At 40.6% G+C, this 14,685-nt stretch overlaps 1 protein-coding gene across 13 annotated transcripts in view; it reads left to right on the forward strand.

The window, feature by feature from the left end:
* THSD7B (thrombospondin type 1 domain containing 7B) overlaps positions 1-14,685 on the forward strand; it is a 336,463-nt gene that overhangs the window by 186,472 nt on the left and 135,306 nt on the right. For all 13 annotated transcript variants that reach the window (XR_012777041.1, XR_012777040.1, XM_075511516.1 and 10 more), the window contains 4 exons: positions 1,546-1,780; positions 4,541-4,656; positions 11,213-11,345; positions 12,391-12,494. Coding sequence is in view for 11 of the 13 variants with exons in the window: in XM_075511516.1 (XP_075367631.1) it covers positions 1,546-1,780; positions 4,541-4,656; positions 11,213-11,345; positions 12,391-12,494 (588 nt within the window). In the remaining 2 variants the exon portion in view is untranslated. The remainder of the gene's footprint in view (positions 1-1,545; positions 1,781-4,540; positions 4,657-11,212; positions 11,346-12,390; positions 12,495-14,685) is intronic.

Raw genomic sequence — 14,685 nt, forward strand, 5'->3', positions numbered from 1 at the left:
CAGCATCTCCTGCTTTCAATTTTGCAGACAGACTGCTAGTTTGGATGGACCAAGTGGCATTCCTTATGTTTTTAAGTTAAAACTGCCTTGTTGTTACTGTCCCTTGTTTAGGAGAGCTTCCTTACCATGGGTATTCTTGAACAAAAACCTTAATTTTTCCCTGGGAAGCTCAAAATTTGGGTTAGATCTTTTCTTTTTATCTTTTCTTGATGGACTGGGCATTTTGCCATTTGCTTGCTACATTTTTTTTTTTTTCACATGTGCTCAAACACACAAGAGCAATAAATGGTCTGCATTTTTCCTGCCAAGTCGAAATCGTCAGGAAAGTAAGTTACCTGGGGCATTTTCTACTCCACCATCATACTAAACATGTCTGAGACTGAACACTATGTGGAACAGTCCATTTTCATGAAAAGATGAACGGTAATGTGACGTGATTATCCAAATCAGCGTGCTGAGAAATTTCTATCCCTCTCTCTCTTTTCTCAGTGCTGTTGATTGTGGCCGTTTGGGGTCTGAGAAGGCTCAGTCCTGCGAGGCGATAGGCGTTCCTTCGAGGAGCAATATGCCTTCATCTCCTGTTGATTTTAGTAGGGCATAAAGATGCTCCGAACCTCACGGTATCTGGCCCCAACGCTTCAGTTCTTTCAAAACCTGTAGCACTTTTGCCATGTCACACATTGCCAGGTTCTCCCTCCTGGAAGAGAATGGTTTTGATTTTAGTCATTTTAACTTCTTTCTTCCTAAAACGACAGTGCTTACTCTTACAATTTCACTGCATTACTCCTTAGCTTTTGAGCGATGAACATCTGCCGCTTTTATGGGATAAATTCAGGCTGCTGGCTAGAGTGTTAAAGCTTCTGGGGAGGCTGCTCAAACTCCTGTACTTTGTGGATTTATTACACGTTGTTGACAAAGTGCAGTAGCTTGGCAAAATCTTTGCACACCAATTCGAAGGATGCTGTTTCAAAAAAGTAAAGACTTCGTATTCAAAACCTAGCTTTCAAGTTTTGCCCCCTTGTTTTGCAGGTGTGGGTATCATTTGATACATTCCTCCATCAGTACGGTTCAGCACCCTCTACAGCTCAGCTCTTTAAGGCAACGCGTGAACAGAGTCCGAGTATTAGAGAGATGTTCCTCCTTGGGAAATTAGCAAGGAGAATGAACATAAAAATAACGCTTAATTTGTCTTTAAGCCTAATTGCATGTTTGCTGAGTGATACTGGCATTTAAATGGAATCAACTTGGCTGTGTGTAGGAGTATCAATAAGGTAACTCAGAAATATGCTTTGCCTATTTCTGTTTCCATTATGAGTTGGAATACAATTTTATGCAAGGCTAGTTTAATGGGGAAACAATATTTTAGAAGGTTGTTATTGCAACCATAAAGGTCAACAACTTTATTTAAGCTTTATTTATTTATTTTTTTTTAAATGGGAAAAAAAAGATATTAAGCAAACCTCTACCACTTTTATTTATTTTTCCATGTCTTCCTTTTGCCGCATGCAGTAAGATAAAATATGGTGTTCTCTTGACTCTTTTCAGGTGGAAGAGCCTGTCCTCCTGACCGAGCCCTGCAGGAGCACCGTGCCTGTAATGGTCACCCGTGCGTGCATTTCTTCTGGGAGACCTCTCCCTGGAGTTCCTGCTCTAAAGACGCGCTGGTAACTGCGCTCAATGCAACCATTAATTGGAGCGGAGAAGCCGCTTGTGGAGTGGGCGTACAGACAAGGAAAGTCTTCTGCATGAAGAGCAGTTCTGGCCAGGTCACACCTAAAAGGTATTTAAAGAAAGGTTATTAGTGGTTATTTGTAGTTACAATACATGACATATGAAGGCATTTTCAGCTAGTGTAGGGAATCTGCAGCTTTGAAAATAATTACCTTTCAGGACTAATTCTCCAGCTACTACTCCATCACTATTATGAAAGGTATGCTAATATGTGACAAAAATATATAGCTAGCCCATTTTTAATTTTCTGTGTAAATCCAAGCAAAATGCATGCTTTTAGTGGTGTGGATTTTTTGCTGTAGCTCCTCTGTTACTCTAATTTACAGTTTTCTGCAAGTATTTTTCCTGAAGGACAGGTGTGAGGAAAATATAAAGTACATCTGAATATAACTTTCATCAATACATTATTAACAATGCTCTAATAAAATAGAAAAAGTAAATAGAGTTTGCATTATATTTACACCACAATAAGGCAGAACCATATGTGTGATCTATATCGTTCAGTTGATTTATATAGCTTCTATAGTGTGATACCGACACAAAATTACGTATTCTGCAGTACAAATATTCTGAATTTCGCTTTGCTTTACTTAATGAGGAAAATAAGTAGCACAGATGTTTTCCCTAATATCAAAAAATCAAGACGTTGCTAATTATTTTTTGCACTGTTAATGAGTCTAGAGACTTACAACCGAGTTTCATTTCTTATTGTAGCTCTCAAAACAATCCTGTTCGTATAAGCAGACTGCGTTGATTTCAGTAGTTAATTAAAATTCTTGAGGTTAATGAGATTAATTAAATAAAAGGAAAGAAATTTAGTATTCATTTCTATCTAGAATCCATTGATATGCTGTAACTTTACCTAATTAAACATATTGTTTATAGAGTTATATAATGTCTAAAATAGTTGTTTGCCCCCACCACTTTTGAGATGGTGTAAGGGGAAATAGAACTGAAGGGGTAAGTAAATCGTAGAATCACAGAATCGGAGAATGCTTGGGATGGGAAAGGACCTTTACGGGTCATCTAGTCCAACCCCCCTGCCATGACCAGGGACATCTTCAACCAGACCAGGTTGCTCAGAGCCCCGTCCAGCCTGACCTTGAATGCTTCCAGGGATGGGGCATCTACCACCTCTCTGGGCAACCTGGGCCAGTGCCTCACCACCCTCATCGTAATAAATTTCTTTCTTAAATCCAGTCTAAATCTGCCCTCCCTTAGTTTAAAACCATTGCTCCTTGTCCTGTCACAACAGGCCTCGCTAAAAAGTCTGTCCCCGTCTTTTCTATAGGCCCCCTTTAAGTACTGGAAGGCTGCTATAAGGTCTCCCCGCAGCCTTCTCTTCTGCAGGCTGAACAACCCCAACTCTCTCAGCCTGTCCTCGTAGGAGAGGTGCTCCAGCCCTCGGAGCATTGTTGTGGCCCTCCTCTGGACCCGCACAGAATTTCACAGAATTTCAGTGGTGTCAGGATTTCAGTGGACATTCAGAATGTCACAGAATTTCAGTGGACGTTCAGAATGTCACAGAATGTCATAATTTCGGAATTTCACAGAATTTCAGTGGACACAATTTCAGTGGTGGAAAAATCCTGTGAAAAGAAGAGATTTGTGTACTGAGGACTTCAGAAAGGGGCTCTCCTTGGCTTTGATGTCATAGCTTCAGTGCTGTGGTGTTCCTCGTGTAATGGAAATGGCTGGAGCAGAAAGGACTGTTGAGTCCTTGAAAAAGCTTCTTATTGAAATTGTTTCTGTTGCTGCTGTGCTGCGTATTGTTCTTATGGTGATAATCATCTTAAAAATAGAAAACCTAGACCTCTAGAAGTCTTTAGGAAGGTGGTTCTAAGTGAAGGAATAAAACCTCCGTGTTTCAGAATTACCTCGTTACTGCTGGGGAGGGACTGGGCTGGGCTGGTGCTGGAGGGGAGGGGAGGGCAGCCTTCCTCGCCGCGGGCACCGGCTGTGGCTGTATTGTATTTTATGTTTGAGTTGATGAAAACTGACCCAAAGTAACGTTGGGTTTAGAACTGCTGTGGTGAAAGTCTGCCGTTAACATGGTTTCAGAAAGGGGATACGTTATGTAAATAAATAACCTTTGTGTGTTGGCATACTGATTTTTTTTTTTTGTATTCTGCATTTTTCCTGATTTCGTGAAGAAATATTACACCATATCTGAAGAAGGTGCAAGGCACAGAAAGCCAAATAAAACTAAAATTTTTGCAGAAAAATATTTCAACATCTTCTGTTAGATAACAAAATTCTGCCCTCTAGGATAATCATGCTTAATGAGAAGACATGTCTCTGTATTTATTTTCTTTTGAATTATACCTCTAAGTATCTTATTACTATCTCAGTAACAGCATGACTTTAAGATTTATTTTCTTTCCTAGTAGGGTCTAATGTGGCATATTCCTCTTTCAAATGGGGTAATTTTGGGTTGCATGCATTACTAAGTATTTTTGAGTGATCTTTCTAAATAATAAAAATTAAAAAAGAGTAATTCCCTTTCTAGTCCCCCATTTGAAATGCAAGGTCTGCCTGATCCCAGAAAATTATCCCTTTTCCACCCTTTGAGTTTTTAAATATTAACTGTCTGTCTCTGAAACTTTTATTAGAATATGCATGACATTTTTCATTTAGGAGTTAAAAAAGAATTTAAAAAAAAAAAATCACAAAACGAGGCTTGCTATGAGCAGAAGTGATATCTTTGGTATGGCAGTATGCTCACAGCCCTGTGAGAGTCTTAGGAGTAAAATATTTCCCTGTAGTTTCAATTTTTTATTATATTTTATCTTTGTATTTGGATCGATAGATGTCCAGAGTCCATCAGACCTGAGACCATGCGGCCATGTCTCCTCCTCTGCAAGAAAGACTGCGTTGTTACGCCTTTCAGTGAGTGGACTCGCTGCCCAACAGCCTGTCAGCCTGGTAAGCCTTTAAGAAGAGGTCAAAATTTGTGGAAAAATGAGAGAATTGGCCTAGAAACGTGCGGAGGTTGTAGTTCACGTCGGCCCAATAATTTTTAGGGCATTCATCTGAATGAGTTTTGGATTTGGGGTGTTGACATTGATGTTGGGGGCAGGGGGGGGTTGGAATCCTCGTGAGCAGATTTGGAGATGTAAGTTCTCTTTACCTGGAATAAATTCCTTCTGGGCTTCTGCCATCAAAGTCAGAAGTCCAAGGCCCCAGTGTTGTATGGCTATACGTGGAAGTGTTACATTACATGAAATTTATTTCTCTTGACCAACCTAGATGTATGTACAGGGTTGTGCAAATAACCCCTGCGCTTCGTGGTTTTTCAAGGACCATACAGGTCTTTGATCTAGTTGGTTAGCTTTTGGACACTAGGAGTTCAGCAAAGTTTCTTTATTTTGACCCAGTGTTGGTTTTTGTGACAATTTTGTGTGTTTCATTAATTGTTCAGATGAAAGCCTTCTCAGTTATCAGAATATTTCATTTTTGTTGGAGGCTTCCTTGCCCTTCAAAGATTTTCAGTGGATGCTCTAGTTATGCTCTAGGATGTCCTTGATAGATTTTACAGGAAAATGAGTTGCTTTCTAAAACAGTGAATCCTGTTTTAATTAGGAATTTATTTTTAGACTTTAAATGAGCTGCGTATGAAGAAGTAGAATAAATTACCTGGTAAATTACTTTGTTTATTAAATAATAGTCTACAATTAAAATGAGAAGAAATTAATTATTTAACCTCCTTGGCAGTGTTATCACTTTAATATAATTCTAAATTAAAACTTCTTAGATGGGGGAGTTTGCTTTTTGCTAGATCTGTTATTGATATGGCTGCATTGCAAGATTATTTTTTTTAATTTGCATTGAGCAATTAAAACCTCAGCACAATAATGAAATTTCAAAACCACTGTACGTATGTGAGTTTTTAGGGGTTTTGGGTTTTTTTTATAGAAAAGTTGTATTTAATGAAAACAGTATACAGATGGTGAATTACTAAGCACATCCAGCAGGAACAGGTATTGCCTGGCAGATTTAAAATTAAATGTGTACCGGCATAAGATCAGAGCTTAGACAAACATGCAATCACTAAATCAGGTTTACACAGAACTTTACCAGTTAAGCTGTTTGTAGTTTACCTGAGAAAATGCGTCCAACTTTACTATCTAACAATAAAAAAGCTGACATTTTCCCTACATTTAAATGTCATCAGACAACAGGCTGTCTTCTGGCGAAGGATTATCTCATACCTCAGAAGTGTAGACAGCAGTGAACTTAGGGCAATAACAGATGGACGGACAACATAATTCACAAAAGAAGTGCAATTGAATCCAAACACCTGTTGGTGAGGCAGGAACAGGGAGGTTGTTGCAAGTTATTGATTCTCTGCCATTTCAGATACTTAAAGGTGACAACTGTCTACCACAGTCTTCTATAATATATCTGTTTTAATGGGTCTTTGAGGATGAATTGAAACAAGAATGAAAGAATCAATAAGGAGGTTTCAGAATACGAAATGATTTGAATGAGCGGCATGTAGATTTTCCTCTGTCACCTCCATACCTGGTGGTGAAGGTGTCCTGGGGAGGTAACCAACTTTCAGCATGGATGATGTGCTCTCTGGTCTGTCAGCATAGATTTAAAATGGGGAGATTAAAAAAAGCAAACACCTCACGATCATCTCCCTCCTGAGAAGAGATGGTACCTATAAGTACCTCTCCTCTTCTGGGCAATGGTTGTCCAGGGGGAAGGTTAGAAATTTCACTGTTGTTTAATTCTCTGAACAAGTTTACGTGAGATGTTGGGTAGTAACTGTCCAATTTCTTTCCCCATGCCTTAAATCAAATTTGAAATGAGATGGGGTAAAATGGGTAAAATACATGGCGTGCCACGGTAAGAAATTCCAGTGACCTCTACCTTGTGTCAGACAGTTTCTGTCAAGGATCTGCCACTTCCAGTTCTCATAAACAAACACTCAACCAGAGTTGGTCAAAGTTAAAGACTTATCCCTTCAAAAGCTCTTACCTGCACAAAAATACTGAAGACGGCTCTGATTTTGGTGACTAAAATCTTGGAGAATCTGTCCTTATTATTTGGGTGCTCAGAGTCTTGTGGTGACCAGACTTTGCCTTTCCATCTGGTCAGGAGCAAAGAGGATGAAGCTGAATGTTTTGCATACTTGCCTGTCAGTGTTTAAGAGGCATTTGGACAATGCCCTTAATAACATGCTTTAACTTTTGGTCAGCCCTGAATTGGTCAGGCAGTTGGACTAGATGATCGTTGTAGGTCCCTTCCAACTGAAATAGGCTATTCTATCCTACTCTATAAAAGCTGGACCAGCTATTCTGTCAAGGTACAGCAGACTTTACAGTAGTGAGAAAGGACTTTGTCCCTCATCCGGCAACGGTGATCCACCTTTCTGAGCCCTGGGCAGGGTACCAGCGAAGCCATGGGGGACAAATGCAGAGGAAGCAAAGATACAAGAGCAAGGGAGGAACGAGACGAGTGGATTGATAGGAGGAGTCGTATGGGTCCGTAAGGAGAGGAGACTGGTGGGACAGGGAGGTGGGAGAGGAAGCAGAGGCAAGGCACCCTCAAAATTCTCAAACAGCATTATGTGAGTTACAAAGTCAAGGATACAGAAGTTAAGATTCTCTTGAGATCCTGAGGCTTGATTTTTTCAGGAGGGCAAGCAGTCATAGCCATGCTTGAAATCAGCTGAAGTTCAGCTTTAAAAGGACAGTCCTACATAATGCTAATACTCTGGAAAATCAGACTATAGCAATTTTAAATGAGATATAAAAATTATGTTCATTAACATTTGTAAGGAATGCTGTAGAAAAGCCAATGAGGAAATTCAATTTTGAAAATGGGGTTTGAATAATGTGCAATAAATGCTGAGGATAATTTAGTTTCTTGAGGTGAAGAAAATTACTGTGGGAAGCTCATTTAGGTTTGGTACTGATTAATAGGAAGGAAATGGCTAAGATTCTAATGGTGGTAGATAATTTAAATGAAAATCATCACAAAGTGATAGAGTTCACGATTCTTAGAAGGGAAGGATGGCAATATCAGCAAGACATTTAAAAGACAGACTTCAAAAAACTCAGAGAATTGGTAGCTATACCTCTTGGGATCATGTTCTATGCAGATGGGAGTGTAGAAGACCTAGAAGCTATCAAGAAAAACTGTATGAAGGGCTGAAGCCCAGCTGGACTCTACTTTCTATCCTGAAACTATTATAAGAGCAAGCCAGTAGTACAGGAGAACAAGGTGTGCGTAGGTCTGTATACGACTTGCATGTTCAAGCTTCAAACCATGGAGAGCAAACATCAGAGACAGCTAGCACAGCCCTGTCTTTAGCTTTTCTCATCATCAGAGTTGTTCAGAACCTTATTTCCTTTTTGGTTGTCAAATTGTTTCACAAAAATTAGAAACAAGCATGTAACTGAAAGTGAATGTAAAAAATACAGTATAGAAATCAAGAATGCAAGTTAAGCTATAGGAGGATATTAGGTAACAAGAATTACATAAATGGATTAGAAGTAAGGGGAAGCTGAATGAAATATTTGTCCGTTACTTACTGAGAAACGAAGGAAACAACATGGGGAATGTGCAATTGCTGCTGTTGTTTCCTGTCTGCAGCCAGGAGAGGAACGGACTAAAGAATAAGTATTTCAATAAATTAGATGTTCCCATGTCAGCAGGGCTGTGTGAATAGAGAAGGAAGTAATAAAGTAATGCCAGAGCATCTAGTGACTATCTTCTGGGTGAGAAATTGCTAAGTCCTAAGCAAGTAACTTTTAGTTATACTCAGTAATACCAAGATAAACCAACCCAACCAACTAACACCCTCCCCCTTGCCCCTCCCCCCCCCCAAAAAAGTCAAGGAAATTGTAGATTACTAACTTCGTTATGTAGAAAAACACAAGAACAAGTTATTACTCAAGATATAAACATTTCGAGAATCAGATTCTGATAAACTGGCCAATATGGATTTATTGAGAACAAACAGTGCCCAATAAATTTAATCTCCTTTTTTTGACAGCATAGCTGCTCTAATTAAGGAAAGTGGTAGATTTCTGACACATTAAACTTTTATCAGGAAGCTGAGGAACAGTGACTTGAATTAAATCACTGTTAAATGGGTACTCAGCTCTTCTAAAAATCTCACAGTGGGTATCACTGTGAAAAGAGTCTGTCTCTGTCTCCTTTACTGCCTGCCATAAGGTGTTGATGCACACTGATAAGATCCCTTGAGCCTTCTCCTCTCCAGGCTGAAGAGTCCCAGCTTTCCTGGTCTCTTCTTGTGTGTCAAATGCTCCAGTCCCTAAATAGGCTTTGGGGCTGTTCACTGGACTCACACCAGTATGCCCATGTCCTCCTTCTCCTGGGGAGCCCAAAACTGGACATGACACCCGGGTGTCTCACCAGTGCTGCTGAGAGGGAAAGGATCACCTCCCTCGACCTGCTGGTGATGCTCTTCCTAATGCAGCCCAGGATGCTGTGACCCTTCTTTGCTGCAAGGGCACACTGCTGCCTCATGGCCAACTTGTCCATCAGAACTCCCATGTCCTTCTCTGCAAAGCTGCTTCGGCTGATAATGTCCACTATTCACGATCAAACTGGAACATGAGCCAAGGAGAGTCCTACAGAAGACTCTTCTTGTGCCAATTCTATGTGATAGAATTCTATGTGTCTGAACAGCTTGTGTGCTTGAATAATAACATTAGTGGATGGTGCAGAGCTGAAAGAGGTAGCAAACACAATAGACTGTATTAAGTCATATTGAAATCACTGAGAAATTTCTCAAAATATGACTTGGGAAGGAAAAATCAATTGCACAAAGACAGAGTGGGAAGTAAAGACCTCAGTACTGTCTCAGGCATTTCTGGAGATACAGTGGACTACAAAATGAATGAAAGTCAACAGCTGGAAATGCTAAAACTCATATTGGGCTTGTCAAACTCATGGGCATGTTGTATGTAAAACCCCAAAGGTGTTACTGTACTGTGCACTGCTGAGGCTGCAGGTGGGATTCCTTGTGTGCTGTGTTGTAAGCAAGTGAGTAATGAGAGATGGTTAAATAGGACCTATGAAGAACTGGGCTTTCTTATTTTAGAGAGGGGAAGACTTAGAGTGGATACAAGCCCTTAAAATTTTATAAAGGCTATGAATCAGACAATAGGGATAAAATATTTTTTATGTCTAGTGGACAGAGATAAATATGGTTTAGCTTAATTTACAGGAGCGATGATTTGGGTTATATTTTAAGAAAAGACTGTCTGTGCAGCTTTGCAAGCGCTGAGTCGGGCAACTGAAAGGAGACTGTAGGAAGCTGTAGAGCTGCCTCCGGCAGTGGCTGTTAAAGAAGCAGGAGGAGATTGCCCTGGGTGCGCTGATCCTGCCTCAAGGCAGCAGCTGGGGTGAGCCACCTCCTCTCAGGTCCAAAGTCCCTTTGCGGTGGTCGCGCGGTGATAGCACGTGTGCGAGTGAAGGCTTTTATAACTTGATATTTTTAAAGCCTACCATTTTTATTGGATCTGTACTTGTACTTTGTGTTCATGGTGTGACTTTTCCTAAGTTTTCCTTCTACTCTAGTGCACTGTAATCTTGCTACTGCAGCTTTGGCCTTATCTTGAGCTGGAAAAATAATACTCGTAGAAGTGGGCTAATTTACACACCGCTTTCCTCTCTTGGACAAATCTGATGAAGTCCACTATTAAAAGACGTTTGCTTGGTCTGGAATCCTTTATGGAGTTCTGTTGAGATGCCTTTTCAGTTTTCTAGCATCTGTTTTTGGAGTGTAAATACAGTACCCGAAGAAGTACTAATGCCATACACAGCTGTTAAACCGCTCTCTGTTTGTACTTACCACGTACGCAGCCAAGGATTGTGTTTGTTTTAGCTAGAGAGATATACAGATAAATCTTATCCTTGTCTTTCAGGCTGCATTCTGTACTGTAGATTTTGTGAACTGTGTTTCCAGGTGGATTGATCTTGCATCGACTCAGGTTAAGTAGAGAGTTAGTCTCTGTTGGTTCAATGGTTTTCCTATCAGGAAGTTATCATCTATAATTTCTAGACCCATAAAGATGGGTTACTGGTAGCAGTCTGAGACCACCAGAATGTGTTTTCAGAAGCAAAGTCTTCCATTATGACAGTTTGGTTTTTTCTTTTTTATTCTTTTCTCCTGTTCAGGTGTTTATGTATTTCCTCATTCTTAATTTCATTGTCTGATTTGTTGTTCTGTTAAATAGACTTTTTTTTGATGTATCTCTTGGGCTGTTGATTTATCAACCTTCCATGTGCTGTTCTGCTGAACTACTGGTAATTTTAAAGCAAATAATGGTAGCTTTTGATCCAGCATACCATGCCCTCCCTTCTTTGGGTAGTGCCAGAGTGCTCGTGATTTCAAAATATAAATGAAATGCAAAGCATGTTTTTAACCAAGGCAGCTAGATCACTAATTTGGGGTGCCAACTGTGTCCGAAAGGCATTTTTTTTCTTTATTTTACAGGCAACGCCACTGCAGTTAAGCAGTCCCGGTATAGGATTATCGTTCAGGATGCTGCCCATGGGGGACAGGCGTGCCCGGACACCTTGTATGAGGAAAGAGAATGTGAAGATATTCCCATCTGTCCAGTGTATAGGTAAAAAGTGTTAGCTTGGAATCAGCCTCTTGCTAGTGGGTTTCCACTTCTCTAGAAATGACTCGAATGACTCCTGCACAATTTTCACCAGAAAATGACATAAAACTGGAAAATGCAGAGTTATAAAGAAATAACAATGTATGAACAATAAACCTTGCAAAAATGCATAGAAGTAGAGTTCAAACTGGAGATTTCAGTAGATCTGGCGTCATCAGAACAAGAACTGATAGAGACAGCTCCTAGAAATGGTAACCTCAGGGTTCGATGTGTTTAAGGAAGCTATTACTGGGAACTCCCCCGTCACTGTGTCTAAAAATCAATGTAAGCTATTTTGGGACCGTAAGCACTCAACTGCCTTAATCATAATTGTATGCTTATTGCAGAAACTCTTGTCTTTTCCCCTGATGCTCTCACTCCAGTGAATAAATACGCACTTTAAAAAATTCTGATTAGACAAATAGTACAATAGGGCAATTACCGCTCTTCATTAAAATTCTGTGACCCATCTGTTATACAGTATCAGTAAATAGAAAAGCATTATGTCTTTGCATATAAATCTTGAGCCCACGCATCCTGTAGGACATGGTCTCAGGGCAGAGCGAGGAGCCACGGCAGGAGTCACGGCACCCGCTCTGCCTGGCTCCGCACCACATAGCTGCTTTCTCCTGTTCTTGACTGGTGCACATCCTAACATAGAAAGCAGATGGGGTACAGCATCCGTTGTGTGAGAACGGGCTTGCAGGAGGAGAGCCTGATTTCAAAGCCCGCTGAAGATGTTTCCTGTGTATTTTATGTGACTTTGAACCATGCCCTGCAAAAATGAGAAAGGGAAACATGGTTGGAGGATGATATGGCTTTCTAGAAGGTGAACCTTGCCTCTGAATTTCAGTTCACAGTGCCTATTTCAGGAGTAATTACAGCTTTTTGACTCTGTTTTTCCTTAAGTCTCCACAGTATATCGTCATTCGTAACTGAAGTTTTTGCCTGCACGTGTTAACTGTTTTCCAGTTTTAACCACTGAGTTGTTAACGGTTTCCTCTCGCAGGTGGAAGACCCACCGATGGAGTCACTGTGTGCTGGTGCCGGATTCGGTCAGACAGGGTGTGCCGGGACATAGTGAGGCGTGTGGACACGGTTTGCAGTCACGGGGTAAGCTTTCTCCATCCAGCCTCCAAATATTTAAGGTGTTGGAGGGTGACATTTCAGTAGCATCTTTACTCTTTTACAGTAGCTAATTTGGAAACTAAGTGACTGAAGCACTTAAGATAAAGTGTTGTGGGAAGTGGAGCCATTGTACCGCTTTGCTGCTGTGCTGGACGTGGAAGTACCAGTAGCGTGATAGTGTGCTTGGAGTATAGGAGGGCATCTGTGCTTGGCATTGAGGTATCTTTACAGTAACCTGCTCCTCTGCCTAAAGAGGAAGCGCGTGGGCTTTAAAAGAACTATCTATCTGTAGACGTCTATGAAGTAGTCCATTCTTGGTCCTAAAAATGGAAAGGATAATTTCCTCGTGATTTTAAATTTTACTAATAATTTCCCTGAAGGCCTGATTTTCATTAAGACTATTAGAGAAGTTCAGCGTGGGTAAAGGCTTTGGGCTCCTGGCCTTGGCGTGATTAAGCACTTGGAAAATACAGTGATCCCCTTGTCTGAACAAAAGTGTTGAAGAATTTTCACTGTTCAGAGTCTGTGATCAGAGTCTGTAGTGGTTCCTGCAGATGGCTGGAGATTTGGCTGTTATCAGTCTCCTGGGAAATCTAATGAAACCTTTAACAAAAGGTTATTTTTATTGAAAAAAAAAAATTACTATACAGGTATGCTAACTGAAGAAACATGACATAATAATTTACTCCTTCATAAGGGTAGAAACTATTCTTTAAAGATGAAGTTAATTTCTTACATAATCTGGAAACAAAGGGAAAGAAAGAAAAGCCCTGACAGTATGTAGGCTGTATCTGCAAGAAGAAATGTGTTTTAAAGTAAAGCTCAAAGGAGTAAATATCTTTAACTAGGTTTTGACCACAGGCCTTTCCACAAGGTTTTCAAAGAGAGCTCTGTAAATTGAGATGTCCTAAAATGTATTCTTCAATCTCCATGTGAGGGAAAGGTAATCTTTATGCTCCAGTAGGTTCATGAACTTTGTATTAATCTTACTCTGACAGAATTTGAAGTATAATAGAAGAATATCACGCTTATTTTTGCTCTGTGGAGAATCCTCCAACAATTACATCGACTATGTGCTATTCTGGGGTAATCATGGGAGAGGAATCCCACAGCCTGGTGGGTTTAAGCAAAATCTGTTTTAGTGCCACCTTCACTTTTTGTAATTAACTGTGGTTTTTGTAATAGCTTTGGTTTTCATAATTACATGTAGTGATAGAACCAGTCTGCTAGGTATTATTGAGGGTGAGTGGGGTTTCAGGAAAATGAGTTCTCAGATGAAACCCATGGAAGAAGATTTTCAAGATGTTTCCTACAAACAAGGGGAGTGATCCCCATGGAGAAGGCAGCTAAAACCAAGCTGCTAACCCTGACCATATTGCTTCTGAAAAACAAGCTGCTAGATTTTCAGTGATTCTGTATCTTTTCTACAGAAGTGTTTAGTAAGGGAAACTTTCATAAAGCTGCTGTTAAAACCTCACCGTGCTGCTATGTGAACTCTTCAAGAACAGCTAGCATGTGTGAAGAGGTGCTGTGTCACCGTATGGTCAGGGAGTAGCCATTTAGCCAAGGGTGGTGGTTGCTTACACGCCTTGCCGGGTCTCTTCAGCTTGTCGACCTCGACCTGGAGGAGTTCCGATCCTCTCATTGTTCACCATGAAGGGGGTCTTTGGAGATATTTGTGAAATAACATGTGAGGTGCGGCTGGGGATTTGGGTTTGTTCAGCCTGGAAAGTGTCTAATGGGAGCGAATAGATGAAGAGAAGATGAAGAAATAGAGAAGATGGAGCCACACTCTTCCCAGAGGTGCACAGTGAAATGACAGAAGATAAGTCGTAGGCTGTAGTGAGGGACATTCCCAGATTGCCCAGAGAGACTATAGATTCCTTGGAGATGCTGAAGACTCAACTGAATAAGGTCTTGAGCAGCCTTTTCTAACTTTGAGGTCAGTCCCGCTTAGAGCAGGCATTGGATCTTCAGATGTCTCTTCCTTTCCAAATTATATTGTACGATTCTGTGACTCTGTGGGTCTTTTCAGGGGAATCTGTGCCATTAGTGGAAGAACACCAGGTGTTATAGATAGATGCTTTCCTGCAATATTCGGGCATCCTACAAACGAGTTTGCATTCAAGGTATCACCACCACTCCACGCGGTAATTGGCTTGCATAATGTGGCAGT

The sequence above is a fragment of the Mycteria americana genome, chromosome 9 (assembly GCF_035582795.1).
Source record: "Mycteria americana isolate JAX WOST 10 ecotype Jacksonville Zoo and Gardens chromosome 9, USCA_MyAme_1.0, whole genome shotgun sequence".
Taxonomy (NCBI): Eukaryota; Metazoa; Chordata; class Aves; order Ciconiiformes; family Ciconiidae; genus Mycteria; species Mycteria americana.